General features: G+C 41.1%; 1 protein-coding gene across 2 annotated transcripts in view; it reads right to left on the bottom strand.

The window, feature by feature from the left end:
* LOC108502421 (unconventional myosin-X-like) overlaps positions 1 to 16,240 on the bottom strand; it is a 90,899-nt gene that overhangs the window by 9,563 nt on the left and 65,096 nt on the right. For both annotated transcript variants that reach the window (XM_017825350.1, XM_017825351.1), the window contains 11 exons: positions 16,175 to 16,214; positions 13,898 to 14,689; positions 11,729 to 11,852; positions 10,997 to 11,240; positions 10,088 to 10,183; positions 8,363 to 8,456; positions 7,699 to 7,754; positions 5,949 to 6,091; positions 4,131 to 4,325; positions 2,174 to 2,331; positions 889 to 1,012 (listed from right to left, as the gene is read on the bottom strand). In XM_017825350.1, the coding sequence (XP_017680839.1) occupies positions 889 to 1,012; positions 2,174 to 2,331; positions 4,131 to 4,325; positions 5,949 to 6,091; positions 7,699 to 7,754; positions 8,363 to 8,456; positions 10,088 to 10,183; positions 10,997 to 11,240; positions 11,729 to 11,852; positions 13,898 to 14,689; positions 16,175 to 16,214 (2,066 nt within the window). The remainder of the gene's footprint in view (positions 1 to 888; positions 1,013 to 2,173; positions 2,332 to 4,130; positions 4,326 to 5,948; positions 6,092 to 7,698; positions 7,755 to 8,362; positions 8,457 to 10,087; positions 10,184 to 10,996; positions 11,241 to 11,728; positions 11,853 to 13,897; positions 14,690 to 16,174; positions 16,215 to 16,240) is intronic.

Consider the following 16,240-nt stretch of genomic DNA (forward strand, 5'->3'; position numbering starts at 1 on the left):
TAGTCACTTAATTGTAGGTAAGTCCCTTGATGCCTTTGATCATCTTTGTGTAGCTTTTTACTTATCTTTGAAAAGATGGAGAAGGCAAAACTGCATCCTGTATTCAAGATGCAGGTGCATGATACACCAATACAGCCGCGCAAAGACCTTTTTTTTCCTTTTCTAAGCTTTCAAAACCTTGTGTAAGCTGTTTTGTTTCTGCATATACCACAGGAGTTGGCATTTTCATAAAGCTATGTAAATTTGTGTTCACTCTCCTAAGTAGAGCTAGATCACTACCTATGTGGCAAACTGCTTCGCATATCCACATTGAAAATAATTTCTTAAAAGATTTTGTGACTCAGTCACTCCACATTAGAGATTCTTCTATAGCTCTTCAGCACCAGCTTTCAGTTTTAGTATGTCAAACAGTCTGGAATCATCAGCAAATCACTTTGGTTTTCTGTTTGCTTATCACACAGTCTAGCTCTTTCATGTTCCTGATGCATTTGAAGAAAGGATTCATTTAGTTTGGTTTTACATCAGCTGCTGTAGGAATACTATTCAACTGACAGCTGCATGATGTCATCTTCTTGTAGTACTTCCACTGGAGCCACTTGCAACCCAGTTGTGGCTAAAGGACGACATGATGCACATCCCCCAGAGGGATGATAAACTATCTGCCCCCATTTACTTTAAGATTCAGTGTTCCCATGATAAGAAGCAGTGGACACAGCATACATGCCGGAGAAGAAAGGGAGAGAGAAAGGGACTGCTCCCCCTCTGAACCCTGTGGGCTACACTGCCCTAAATAGACTTCACCTGCACAGAGAGAGCTTACAGACTAATTTTGTGGTGCTCAGGCCCTCAAAATGTGAGTGGATTCTGTCACTTGGGTAAAATACTTACAGCTGACACTAACATCTCCATAAGGTAGTGGAAGCAATGGGGAATGTAAGGGGTGCTGGGTATATCGCAAGATTGGGTTCCTCCTATATGTCTGTTCCACTACTTCCAAGTTTGTGCTGTTTTCCTGAAAATAAAAAAAAAAAAAGAGAAAAAAGAGAAAAAGTAATTATCCTCAAACAGGGACAGTCCTTTGCAGGATGTCCTCGTACATTTATGTTCAAGCTCAAGCACCTTCGTCTAAATTTCTGGAGGTCCATAGAGGGACCAGGTGACCAAAGCATAACTCGCATCTAAAAATTACTCTGTACATTATTTCTGAATCTTAAACACAAGAACAGCCATGCTGCATCATACCACATGTCACCAAGCACAGAATCTTGCCTTCAGACATGGCTTGCGGCTGATACCTAATGCAGGTAACGTAACAGGCATGTGTGGCATAATTCCTCCCTCATATATCCTTTATGCTTTCAACAGTAAATGGTTAATGGACTTTCTGATCACAGGTCCACCATGTTCAGTATGTAATAATGAGCCTGTTCTCCTGAATTTGTCTGGTTGTACTACACGTGTTTACAGAAAGAACAACCAAAATTCTGCACATGGTGTTCAAAATCTGGGCCTGTTGCTACCATACAAACTGGTATCACATTCCTCCACATGTTGTCCTATATTCCTTCCCTGACAATATTTACGGTTCCATCTGTCCATGAACTCTGAGCTGAAATTTTCCAAGATTCTCTACAATCACTCCCAGCTCTTTCTTCCTGAATACATACTATCTAGTTGCATCTAATTTAGAGCTCATCACACACACATTTCTTCTGAAATATGTTTTAGTGTGTCTTCTAATATGATTCCATGTTTAATTTATCAAAGTTTTTGGAAAGATTCTTTTCAAAATTACTCCTCCTACAGTGGTGCAATTTTGCTATCTTGAAGGATATTTTCTTTCCACCCTTTACTCTGATATTTAACCACACAAGCCTAAGGTATGAAGAGAACTTCAGGGTACATCAAAGTCAGATGATTGGTAAGAATGGACTATTTTATATTTGTGTCTGGAGGATGCTTAGGAGAAGAAAGGATAAAGCAGGAATTCGTAAATACTTGATGGTGTAATCCTGCAAGCAATTTGTAATTGCACAGAGTTATAACCTAGACTTACACAGATCAGCTAACATGCTAATTCAAAATAAAAGTCACATAATATTTGATTATTTTGTTGCACAGTGGTGATCTGGTTGCTCCCAACTCACTTGGGAATTGGCATGATGGCACCTACCCTGATGTCACGAATGAGTTGCTGTGTAGGTGTTTCTATGAGAACTTTGCTGTCAATGACACCCTGAATGGCAGAGGCCCAGCGCATTGCTTCATTCAGCAGCTTCGTGTACAGTCTGTAGGAGTGCTTTCGCCCATGCACAATGATGTTCCAATAACCTGGGGAGAAACAAAGAAGCTGGAAGGTGAAACTTGTTTCCTTATTATGTAGTTGAGTAGACATTAGAAAATGTGACATCCGCTAACCAGAAGGGCCCAGTGGGAGAATATGGAGAACTACAGGTCTGTCAGTCTGACCGTGACAACGGGGAAGGTTATGGAGCAGATCATCTTTAGTGTCAAAGGAGGGCAACAAAGCTGGTGAAAAGTCTGGAGCACAAAGTCCTATGAGGAGCAGCTGAGGAAGCTGGGGGTGTTTAGCCTGGAGAAATGAAGGCTTGGGGGGGACCTTACCACTCCCTACAAATCCCTGAAAGCAGTGGCCAGGTGTGGGTCCGTCCCTTCTCCCAAGTAACAAGTGATAGGACACCAGGAAATGGCCCCAAGCTGTGCCAGGGTAGGTTTATATTGAACATTAGGAAAAATTTCCTCATGGAAGGGGTTGTCAAGCACTGGAACAGGCTGCCCAGGAAACTGGTTGAACCACTATCCCTGGAGGCATTTAAAAATTGTACAGATATTGGACTTAGGGACATGGCTTAGTGGTGGACTTGACTATGTTGGGTTAATGGTTGGACTTCATGATTAACTTAGAGATCATTTGCACTTTTAATGATGCTATGGTTCTCTTCTTGTCTGTAGCTCGTGGCTAAGGAAAACCCTTGCTGCTTTGATAGCAACATATGGTATGTCTGCTTAAAACTGACTAGGCAGACATTAACATCCCCATTCCCAAAACATATTTATGAGTAGGAAAGTCCCAATCCAGATTTTAGTACAATGACAGCTTTCCAAGATACACGTATCTTGCAGTGTAACACAACTACTTGCCTGCCAACCAGGCAGCTCACTTTCACAGACAGCGTTTGGGCTACACTTTGCTGTTAATCACTCAGAAAATGACCACTCTACACACAGCACCCAGTCAGATTGCCAAATCAATTCTCATAACTTTTAAAAATATGTGTTTGACAACCTGAGAGAACATGTCAAGGTGATGGTAATTCTCTCTGCAAAGGCAGCCCTAGACATCTGTTGAGATTAAAAATGTAGACAATATCTTGTGAATGAGAAGAATAAATTTTCTCTCATCTCACTTTACTAAATATGCTTCCAACCCTTCTAAAAAGTATCCCAAGCAACTCCACTACTCAGATGTCCAGTATTTCAAGTCTTGTCCTAAGGTTCACGTTCTTTGTCAGGGAGATTCACCCTTTACCCCATAACCTGAGTTCCCTCCCAAACTCATAAAGCAAGGAATGGAGGATCATGCCAGATCCTGCCTTCCCAGAACTGTGCCATGTTGCACAGAAAGCAAACTTAGGCTTTTGTTATCTTTTGTTTCTAACAAGTTGAGTGATGCTATAAATAGACTTACAGTGTATGGCATTGCTACTATTTAAGAGGATAGCACTGACCCCAGAGACAAATGTAAGTCATGCTACAAAGTGACAGATATTTATGGAGATGTACCAATAATTACAGTGTCAACTGTAAGAACTCACACCTGTTACCCTATCTGGGAAACACTTAGATCCACAGTGACATTACTCAGTGAAAAACATCAGCACTGTGTATCTCCGTCAGGTGTGAGGGACTTACAGTCATTTGCACTCTGCTCTCTGGTCCTTTGCAAACCTCTCACAAATTCTATGGGCAGAGATGTCTGCAGTCAGACACAAAGCCTCAGATGACATTAAGACTGCCTTCTCAACAGGACACACCATTACAGTCCTGCACCATCCCCTCTTCAGAACTCCACACATGGAGTCTGCTCATTGCCACTTTCTTCCTCTCACCTGTGTCTTTGAAGACCCTCTCATCAGGCTGCACTACAGAGCAGAGGCTGTTGAGCACAAGTGTGCCAAGCTTGGCAGCTGTGCGCTCAGATGACTTGTAGTAATCGAGGGCAGTGTTTGTCAGAACAAACCAGCGCTTCTTCATCTTCAGAGAGGACATCTTATTGCTGCTCTGAACCTCCTTATGAAGCCAACCTAGCACAGAGACATAAACATTTCAGTGGATTCACTACCACAGCAATCCTCAACCTCTCTGCAAAAAGCTCATGCTGGGACCTACCAGCTCTGCTTTACTGGTATCCTGCACAGTTACTGTAAGAAATTAGCCCAAAATTTTCCACCAAGCAGTTCCATTCTTTGGTCCAATGTATTTTTTTAATTAATGATCTCCCATCACCAATGTGATCACCATGAGGGCATCCTCTATTCAGGATGTTTCCATCACAAGCCACAAACACCTGAATAAATAATTTACAATTTATTCTTCCAAAGAGATGCCAAATGCCTATCCAAACCTTGATGGAAGAGGTTTGGTGATATATGTCTTCTAGTAGAAAGATCATTACATGCATCTCTTGCACCTACATGCATCTGTTGCTGCCACAGTCAGGAAAAATAATTTCACGGTCATTTTAGACTCATCGCAAAATAAATGGGGGAAAAAAAAGTTTAAAAAAGTCAATACTGTAACAGGAAAAAATCACAGTCTACATTGCTAACGCTGTCAAAAAGACAATTTTCTACTTAGAGATACAAAAGCCATTGTCTCTCCATGAGACAAAAAGTTCAAAGAATGTGGGACTGAGCTCAGAGGTTCCATATAAAGAAAATACAGAGTGAGACATTTCTGAATATACGCTTTTGTGGCTACACTATTGTCATACAGACATCTTACTGTGAAGCGCAGAGCATACATCAGCTTTACAAAGGATCATTCCTTTTTTCCTTTTACTAATGAACAATATGAGATAAAAGGAACTGTTGCACTGCAATTATTTTGAATTTAAGGTACTCAAACTGTTGTCTGATTATCTGCTTTATATCATTCAATCTCCTTGAAATTTTTAAGCCTAGGATGGAAGGCTTATGCCACGTTTTGGTGACCCTTTTCCTGCTGTCCTCCTTCCTTGCCATGACCACTCTTAGACCTTTATTCCTTCATAGACTCCTTCCAGAAGATGTAAAGCAATTTGTTCATGCACTTGGTTAAAGTATTAAGGAAATTTACAAATGCTTGAGATAAATGAGGGAATATTTTGTAATATATGTCATCACTACCCATGCTTCACCATCTTCAATTAAGCTCTTTCTAAAGACATAATTTAAATCTCAGAGAAGTTTTCTCTCCTCACTACATCTACCATAATCAGGTTAGTTAGTTTAGCTGAGGACAGCAGCAATCCCAGAAAGATCTCTCTCCCTCCCTCTCTACATGACAGGTGTCAGAAAGAACTCAGCCTTCTGACAACAAAAGCCACAGTGTCATGTTATAGTCCATCTAAGCCAGCTGCTCCTAAACAGCAGCCATGCTCCTTCCTATTCCTGATGGCATTCATTGGACATGTTTAAATAAGCTATGGAACTAACATCAGAAACCTAACATATAAAGTAGTTATTTTTTTCCATCTGACAGGGAATCATGTAAGAGCCAGGGGTAGCACACACAGGATGTGGCAAGCAGCTGGCAGGAAGGTGGAGATGGGCAAAGAATGACTGGTTTTGGGGAGCAGCTAAACCTAGATCAAGTTAGCAGAATCTCCCTTTCAGATTATAAGCAGAAGAGGAGTTTCACATGTAACTGCATGCATTTCCTTTCACCTCTCACAAGGAATTCCTGGCCATCAACCTTAGATTCCCCTTTTGGTTTCTGCAGCAAGGAGATCCAGTGATGCATCTCCTCAGGTGTGTCGCTGTTGCAGTGAATCACTCGATTTGCTGTGATGATCACAAAAGAATTCGGTCTGCCAGAAAACAAAAGCATTAAAGTTAGCCATAATCTTGCAAATATCTCAATTCACAGCATACTCAAAGTCATGGTTTTTATCTTCCCACAAACAATCCAGAAAGACTCTCAGAATACAAATTACAGAGAAGTGCAGAAATACTTAAAATCACCTTCTGAGCAGTTATACACTAATGAATGGAGAGACCAGCTAAATGAAATTAAATATCTTTCAAAAGCTATTTCCAAAGACTAGAAAATATTAATTAGATAATAACCAGCTGTAAAATGTCCTGAGTTCATAAGCAAAGGACTTTGATCTGCCCTCTGACTGGACTGAGCTATGCTAGTACCACTGGGCTGAGCTAGTACAGCCATTCTCCTTGTACTTATTAAAACCACTGATGCAACAGCAAACATAGGTCTCAGTAGGGTCAGCTAAAATGGGCTCGAAGTTGGTTTTAGAAAGGATGAGCTGATTCTGACAAAAGAGAGGAAAAATTGTTATGTTGCTTCTAGATGACTTTGTCCTTCTCATGCAACTGTGTCCTACCAAAAGAATATTCACAATTCTGTAGAGAATCAATACTTTACAGGAAAAGTATGACTAGTTCAAAGAGGATAGACTCAGAAAACTTTGAAAGCAAAACCAGATTTCTATGAGAAAACAGAAATTGCAAATTGGAATGCAAGGATGAAGTAAAAGGCGCAAATCAAGAAACTGTTAGAAAATTGCATAAACAAAGGGAAGATAAAAATAAGCTGCATAAAAATACTGGTTGAGAATAAGCCTTCTCCTCAGAATTTAATGTTGGTTCAAACACTGATACTCCAGAAGAGTATACCTCAGCACATACACGAACAAATTTTGACTCTTCAGCTTATTATTTATTCCTTGTTTTCACTGGTATACAGATTAATTATAAGGAGTACAAGTTGAGAACTGCCTAAAATGTTTTTATCAATGAAATCTTAGATCAGTACTGATATGCATTTTCTAAACTAATAACCCCAAAGTCCTAGCAACCTGTGTGAGTTAAAAAAAAGAGACGACATAGGTAACCAATTTAATAGCTAACATTTTACTTCAGCGCTGTAGTAAGTATCTTTGTCCTGGCTGAACCTGTTATGTGGGAAATAATTAAATGTTAACACAAAGTGATATGAAATGTCCCATAATCTCTTCACTGAAACTAACTGAACTGAAGGTCTTTGCATTGCAAAGACTTCAAGAATAATACAGATTTCTAAATTCATCCATTATTCTTTCATAATGCTGTTTCTTTCCCCTAAATTTACAAGATTAACTTCAAATTACTCTGTTGAAAAACTGGAAGTGCTGCTTTTACTGGACATATTTGTTCAGTGGTATTAATAGGTAAGACTATAATTTACTGGCTGTTTTCACTTCTATGAGTTAAAGGAGAAACTTCTACTCAAAGACAAATCACATAGGAACTTCATGCCTATGAAGCTGAAACAAGCTGAAGATCTCAATTTTCATGTATTTGGAGAAAAAGGTGTATGAGTTTAAACAAATACAAACCACAAAAGAAACCTGAAGCTACCCACAAAAATATGTTAGAGAGTTTCTGATTTAAGAGCTGGTCAGATTGCTGTACCTACCTGTCAGGATTGTCTGAGGCACAGACAGAGTCAATAAGCCCAACATCTAGGGTTCCCTAGAAAGTGAAAAAGACACAGATTGCATTTTAGATTACAGACATTCTCCTTTGTGAATAGAATTTGAACTGAAAACATTCATCTAAATTCCAGTAGCTTGAGTAGAAATGAACATATGAGAAAGGCATGAGTGAGTCATCTTTGCTCCCCAAACACCATAAGAAGTGCAAGGGCTCCACAGGACTGGAGGAAAAACAGCTACAAATTTCCAGAAAGTATTATGAAGGCCTGAAATAACCTTTGCTAGTATCTCTGTACTGGCAAAATACATAAATACACTGTTCTTCCCAACTGCTGTCTTCTGTCTGGAACAACTGTGACCCAGACTAGTCCCATCCAAAGACATTTTATCTGCATGAGGCAGTCTCCTTCTTCTCCTCAAACTGAAGAGAGCTACAGGTGATTAAGCTGAGCCACCCAACACAACCACCATGTTCCCCACTGCTTACACTCTTTGCTATCAGTTTTGCTGTTTCTTTATAATAACTGTCCACCTTTCTTATACTGCTCATATTCTGCAACAATGCATGTGCCGGAAAAACACACACAAACAGTTAAACAGAGAGGGCTCCAAGCATTCCCACAGGCTGGTTGCACAGTAACTCACCACAGCATTCTTTGGATTGGCCTGTTCATCCTGCATTTCCCTCAGCTGCTGTGCTGTAGCGCTGTGTACTCGGCTCAGGACATTAAACCAACCGCTGGCAATCAGAACAGACTCAGAGTTAAAATCTGGGCAGTGAAACTAGCTCCAAAATATGATCAAGGAACCTGGAAAGCTGCCACTGGGAAAATTTCTTCATTCACAATTTCCTGAGTACTATTGCCACAAAGTATCTCTTGGGCTGATCATACTACATTCTAATGTCATCCTTCCTCCTTATTTATCCATGAAAATTCTGTGCACGTTCTTCAACCCACTGACAGCTGCTCCAGGAAAATCCAGTTTTCTACTTGTTATTCAAGGAACTGTAAATAAGCAGTGGCCTTAGAGAGAGCCCAAGTCAGTAGACTGAGAAGAGCATACAGCAGCTGTAAAAACACAGTTAGTTGGGAATCTTCCTGGACTAGAGTCCTAGAGACGTCTGGGAGCCTTTTTAACTAGTCTCTCTCTGATCTGCTAATAAACTTGAAAGTCATATGGCTGGCAATTAATCATGCGTTTCTTTATAACTGAATTTGGAGTTAATTTTTTGTCTGTGAAAGGGCTTCTTACTTCAGACATACCTGGAGGCTAATCACTGTTGCAGAACAAGCAGATTCTTATCTGCGGCTTCCATCGAGATCAGCAAACATCTACACTTCATGGAGGATTCTCAAACTGGATACTCTAGAACATCTGCTAATCTGCCCTTTGCTAGTGCAAGTGTTCGTGCTTTCTTCTCCCTCAGAACAGAGACTGAGAACAGAGACAGAGGCCACGTTTTGTTTACACTTGTCCTAACAATTCTGCCGTGTTACCTTAGGGCATTGCAGTTGTTGAAGTTCTCGGTTAAGAAGTTACCTTCAGCTACTGCCCCCTGAATTCGCGTGTTTCTTGTTCATGTGCCGATCTTTAGTCCATTTCTGTTATAATTGTGTCTACACACCTTCTCCCTTCCTCTCCCTACACCAAATGAAATAATAACAGACCCTAAATAACTTCACAGAATCAGCAGATCAGAGAAACAGTTACACTGTCTGGGCTGAGAGAGCAGAAGCCTTGGTTAAAAGTGGTAAAAGTGGAAAGACACGAGCAGCTAGGGACAGTAACCTCTTAACTTGGCTTTGCGTAGCCAGAACAGGTTGTCCAACCTCCCCTAAACAACCGATTCCCACTGTCTGGCCAAGATGCCAAGAAGGAAGGACATGAGTCATTTGTTTGCTTTGCACTGGGAAGATTTTATCAGATGACACTACAGACTCTGATAAGCCGCAGCCTTTTCTCTGTCTCCTGGATAAAATCCAGCTGCTCTCGCAATCATTTACAGACAACATGAATAGACTTTTTGTTTGATTCAAGATTCCATTTAATAAATAAATCAGCTATTAGATGTTCCAGTTTATATTAAGGTTTGTGTGTCTCCTGAAGTAACCCTTGAATTCAGCATGCTCACAGACACATGAGAAGGTGGCAGTCCTATGACTAATGGGCTGAACCACCATCTTGGTAGCTGCAATGGGAATTCCCCAAAGTAAGTGCGGTACCTCCCAGGAAGCATGAAACAACACTCCGGAACAAATCCCCTCTTTTCCCCAGCAAAAGGGAAGTGATTGTTTCTCAGGCTCTCCCATGAGTAGCTGGGTCAGACCTGCACTGAATGAATACATCTAACAAAATTCCCTCTTATACCTGGCATCTTCTGGTGACTCCGCAACAATGTGATAAACTCTGTCTTCTGTCACAATGTCCAAAGCATTCTCCTTTTCATGAATGTCCACAATCTCTCTGGAAAACACAAGGAAGCACAAGAGACAAAACTGAAAACCTTTCAGAGGCCTAAATTCCCTCAGCTTGATTGTTTCACATCATACCCTTCACCATATAGAAGGGAAATAACTAGTACAGACGGCTTGTAACTCTGACAGAAAATTCCTCCAATACACATTAAGATGTTTAAAAAAATCTGCACAGTTAAAAACCAAATCTTAAGGTGTTACACGGATCTTCTTCAAGACACCAGCAGACTAGATAGAAGAAGAGATAACAGGGAGGTTGATACAGAGGCCTGTTTACAAAGTCGGGTGTGCCACGCTTTTTGTCACTTTACAGTCCACATAATGCCAATAGGTGACTACTTTCTCCTTTCTTACAGCATAAGCTGAGGAATTAACTATGGCAGCAGAAAGAGCATTCAGGACTCAGCAAAAGGCACGGCACATGCTGCCAAATTCAAATCATGCTGTGAGCTTCATACTACCTCTGTGAAATGCCTGGAGAAGCCAGAAAACAGATGGAGTCTGGGTAGGAGAGAATGCATGGGGTATGTACTTAATTAGCCCCTCCTGGTCTGGCTCCATCCATGGCTTGGAAAGAGCTCCTGCTGGATTATGAAATGCAAGACTGGGAAAAGAACTACCAAGTAATTGCAGACTCCCTCCAGAGTAAAAGCAGAAGCTGTAATTGTCTTTTCCCTCCTTTGTTTCTGATTCTTCCAGCCCTATAAGAGGTACACCAGCCGATGAACTGGCAGCACTGGACACTTCATTATTGATTTAGAGAGTGAGTATGAGGGATCAATGGGATTATTTTGTCACTCACTTTGCCCTTCTGATATCAATTGTCCCCTTCAGCTTTTCCTCACTATCATTCTCAAAGTACATCAGCTTGGATTCTCGAAGCACAAACCAACGGCGTTTCCAGTTGCGGCGTGAAAGTGTTGACATGCCTCCACCTTTTTTGTAGAGCCAGCCTGACTTCAGTGCCTCTTGCTTGGTGCGGAACCACATGAAGGCCTCATTCTTCAGAACGCACCAGCGCCGCCTCCATGGGTTCATGAGACCTCCTGCAAAGCAAGGGAGTAAAATTTCATCAGACATGCAACAAGGGCCATGTCTCCATTCTGATCCTGCTTCTTGGGTACAACTAGTTGCCACTTCAGTTCCTACATGAAGCAAGGCAGCTGGAGAAACAAGGTTATGTTTAATTTCAGACAGAGAAAAAAACCAGAACAAACTTGTGAAACAAACACAAAATACAGCAATATACGCACTACTCAAATGTTTTTGTACTGTCTTCAGTTTTGTAGCTCAGAATGAGTCATTTAAGCCCATACCACATGGGCATAATTAGGTCTCAGTGGCAAAGATATCCCTGACACTCACCTCCTAGCTCTTCATTTTATTTGTTGTATTAAATAAAAGAAGAAGAAAAAAAGAAGACTTAACTGAGAACTAAGAGCAAATAAGGATGATGATTCTGGAGAAACAGAAGGGGAAAGCAGGTTTCCTGGATTCCATCCATCCATAGTTTTGGCAAAATAAATAGACTTACCTTTCATGTAGAGATAACTGTGAAAATAGGGTGGTCCTGAGCCATTGAAGATAGTGACTCGTCCATTACAAAACTCTTCATCTGTATCAATGTAAACATCCACTTCTTCTTCGCTCTCCAGAAACTAAAAGGAAAAGAAGAAATACAGGCTACTTGGGTTCTCCTGGTCACAGGAGGACTGGAGGAAATTTAACAAGGTTAGAGAAGTCACATATACAGAAGGTGCAAAACTACACATAGTCCCTTTGCAAAAAAGCAGTACGGTAAAACTAGAGGCTTGACAGCTTACCCATTAATGCCTAAAGCAAGAGCATGGAATTTTCATACTTGAAAAGAGAGCAGTGGACATGGATAGAAAGCTCCAGTTACCTGCAGTAACAAAGCTTCCTGTTTCAAGGCAGAGCCCACCTTGCAAAATCTAATTTAATGGGCTTAAGAGAATTTTTCATTTTGGAGAAGTTTTCTGATTTTTCTGGCAGAAAGGCCAAAATGCCAGACAAGATGGAACACTTGATTTAACCCCAGCAAGGAAATTACTTCCTTCGGGTTGATTAGGAAAAAAAGTACAGTCCAGGATAAATGAACCCTAAAAACACAGATCTGAATTAATGAAATAATAGTATTGAATTTACTCATCTCTGTTCTCCAACTAGATAATGGCCCTCAGCCATAAGAAAGTACTTCACACATGAAATCCTAAATTACCCTATCATTTCCTTTACCTTAAATACCTTAAAGCCAACCTTTGATTGGCTTCAGTAATTTAATACTAATGAAGGCAGCTCCTTAGACCTCTTCCTTCCTCAAATGCCTGTTGCTTATTTTCATTTTTCCTTCTTCCTCTCCCTGTGACCCCTTTGTGCTCCTCTTTTTCCTCATCCCTATTCCACTCATTCCTTCTCTCTCTCCCTTGCCATTAAGTTTCAAAAATCAGGTATTCTCAACCAGCAGCTACTGATGGGAGTTATCTCTTCCTGTGGCTCATGCTATGACAAAGTATCAACTGGATTTTTCATGAGTCTTACTCACTGATGAGTCCAATAAACCCCTTCACTTTGATTTACATTTTAAGAAGAAGAGTAGAAACTGGCCTAGGCTATGACAGAATGATTTATGGCTTGAAGATTACCTGACAGTGATCTGTGAGTACCTGCCCACAGAGAAGGTACCTTTACTCAAGCAGATCACATCATAAAAAATTCTGATGGCTGGCAGCTGACATTAGGGAAATGCAAACAGGAAAAATCATGCAACTTTTTAAGAAAGGTCACAATCTGTCATTGCAAAAGCATATCGAAGGAAGTAAACTGAATTCTAAAAAAACCTCAAAAATCAATCAATCATTTTCAAAAAGATATTTTGTAGTTCAAGTATCTCTTCTTGGGGACATCATTTATTGGAATTATTTTTGTGGCTGTCATTGCTTCACACCTGAACTCCTCACAATCTTATGTGGGCTTATCTGACACCCTGTTCTGCAAGGAGATTTATCATTGCATTACTGAGCAGCTAACCTGAGGGCACTCAGGAAGTCCAGAGCCACTGTGGTGTCTAAGATGAGGTGGTTCAAGTGCAAGGCTAATAGCACAGCTTTACTACCCTGTCACTGTCCCTGCAGTAGGAATGAAAAGGTTCAGTGGTCTTGGTTGTGTGCACTGGGACCCAGCCTGGATCAGCACAGTAACTTCTTCTAGCCTTAGAATAGCTTAACTTGTACACAGCAGCTGAGAATAAACTCTTGACTCTGAATGGAACTAGAACAAGGGAAGTTTTTGTGATGGAGACAAATCAAACCACAGCCTTGTCACTTCCTACTGGAAGCTTAGGCCCCTTCTGTGAAATCTCTCTAAGGTAGAATACAGACCTACAAGATAGCAACTGCCTGCTTTCCTTCTTCCTAAAGAGTATTATATTAACATACGGTGATGATGATGGAAACAATCTAAAATAGGTACATGTGTGCTAGCTTGTGTACCAGTAGACACCAGACAGTCACAAGCCCTCTGGCCTTCAGTCTATGACTCTTTCCTTTTTTTCCAGCTGATTATTGATGTAAGAGAGAGTTATATATTACTAACAATACCCAGAGCAAGCATGCTCTGGCAAGGATGTTATAAATATCAACAAATTCACACTAATGTCCAGAAAGGTGAAGGAAGGGATTCTCACCGAGTCCAGGCTGCCACGGTTGGAGTCTATGCTGGTACCATGGGAGTGCCTCAGACCCTCCTCACCGTTCAAGGGCTCAGCTGAGGCATTAACTGCATCTCCATAGCCATCAAACTCCTCATGGTCGTAGTCAGACTCCACATCTGGGGGAGAAGTGTAAATCGGCTCTCCTGCCTCTCCACTGTTACTCCTCTGTGTATCTGAGACGGCGCTGTAAATACTTTCTGCTGGGTCAGATATGACTCTCTGCTCCTTGGGGCTAGTGATTCTTTCCACAGGTTGTCTGGGAGCAGGGACAACCTCTCCCACTTCCCTCTGGAGAAGTGAAAGGCTTGTGTCAGCAACTTCCTTTGAGTAGTTATCGCTGTTTCTTGTGCCATGCTGATTCAAGATCACCAAACTAGAAGGTGGCCGTCCTTCGTCATCGGCATGAAAACCCTCATCCACTTCTTCTTCAGCCAGTGGTGCCACCAAGCTGCAGTCAATGTTGAGTGTCCCCTCACTAGAAAGTGAACGCTCTAAGTTCTGCACACTTTCATCCAGATTGCCAAAATCCAGCAGCTCCAAGAACTCCTGGGCAACCCTTGATGCCTCTTTTTCCAGCCTCTGGATCTCTTCTTCTCGCTGCCGATTTATTTCATTCCTAGCGTCTTCACAGATGACAGACATGTGATCTTCTTTCTGTTGCTGCAACTTCTCAATCTCCTTCTCCAATCTTAAAATCTCCTCCATTTGACGTCTCTCTTCTTCTTGCAGGGGAATGTCCACCTCTTCAGTCTTTACTGTTTCCACCTTAAAGAATTTATAACAGTGTTAAAGCAGCTTCTTCAACTTATATTTGTTCCTTGCCTGGACCTTTCATTCTTCCTGTCTCCTGTGCTTGCCTTGTACTTACCATCTGCAAAAAGATGACTCCAAGCATCCTGCAATCATTCATGGTGCAAAAGCTAAAGGTAGAACTACTGGATCTTCAGGTACCTCCTTTTTCCCAGCAGCCTACCTCCTTTCTGAATCATACAGGGAAGCTCACTGGGATCAGTGAATTTTTAGAAGAGCCTCTCTGTCTGCTGCTCATGTTACAGCCCTTTGTACACTGCAATTTGGATAAAAGCAGTTTGAAAGTCTGTTCTCTCTTTCTGAGCTAACTCGCACACATACCCATGTATAGGACAAAACAACTATATATGAATACATACATGCATAGACTGCTTAGGAGCTGAAGATTTCCCAGAAATTCACTAAAAGATCTGGAAATCTCATTGCTTCCTGAATTAGGGGTCAGACCATCAGAATCTAGGGCTGGAAGGGATATTTGCAATGAAGCAAGACTGTATCCACTCCAACCCCACCCCACCAAAACTCCACCCAGAATTCCTTGGCATTCTTTAGCATCACTGGATGGCTGGCTGCTGAGACTCTGTCTTATTCTATTCTCCACACTGAAGTAACAGGAAATTTCTAGCAGATACACAATAATTAGAAGACGCTGATAACTTTCACTGATGTTTAGCTATATGATAAAGCCATAACCGCCCTCCACAGAGGCTGTTGAAAACATACACACATTAGACAAAATATACACACATAAGAAAAAAGCAAAAATAAATTCCGAAAGGATTTAATGTACTTCCTGATAGGACTATGACAATGCAGTCAATTGGCTCCTTCTCTTTAGTTACCTTGTTGCTTGTTCTCTACTTGATTCTTACTTATGGATGAATGCATTTCTATACTCTGTCATCTTTCCTGAACAAAGTCTGAAGCTGGGGAACAAGTGGTTTGGGAAAAGAAGTAACGAGATACAGAGCTATTTTCACACACCTTAGGGTAGGTGGTCTGTTCTTTCATATGTCAAGTACCAACAATGAGATTAATAGCAAAGGGTTTATTTTAGCCATGGCAGCAGTAGGTTGCACTCTTATTTTGGCTGTTACAGGCACAATCCAGCAAACCAGAATGTGTCACAGTGTAACACATCACAAGGTCATCTAATAAGTTCAAGCAGTAGAGATAAAAAAGGATGCTGCATGTTCAATATAGAAATTTTCAAACAGAACCTCTGCAAGCTGGTACATGAGCCTTGACAAAAGCCCTACCTTGTTAACTCTATGCACCTCTGCCATAGCCAAACACCTGCAGGTTTTGAGTGAACAAAGCCCATTTTTAAAGTAGTATTGCTGCAATAACAATATCAGCTCCAGGCAAAGTGTAGGCAACGAAGGACCCGTCACAGATACTCATGAGAACTCATGTGAAAAGAGTAACTGTTAAACTTACCTGGGCCACCTTGAGTAGTGCATTCAGTTGCTCCTTTTCTCTGACAAAAAAAGAAGACATGACAAT

Source organism: Lepidothrix coronata, unplaced genomic scaffold, assembly GCF_001604755.1.
Source record: "Lepidothrix coronata isolate B3197 unplaced genomic scaffold, Lepidothrix_coronata-1.0 Scaffold118, whole genome shotgun sequence".
NCBI classification, from domain to species: domain Eukaryota; kingdom Metazoa; phylum Chordata; class Aves; order Passeriformes; family Pipridae; genus Lepidothrix; species Lepidothrix coronata.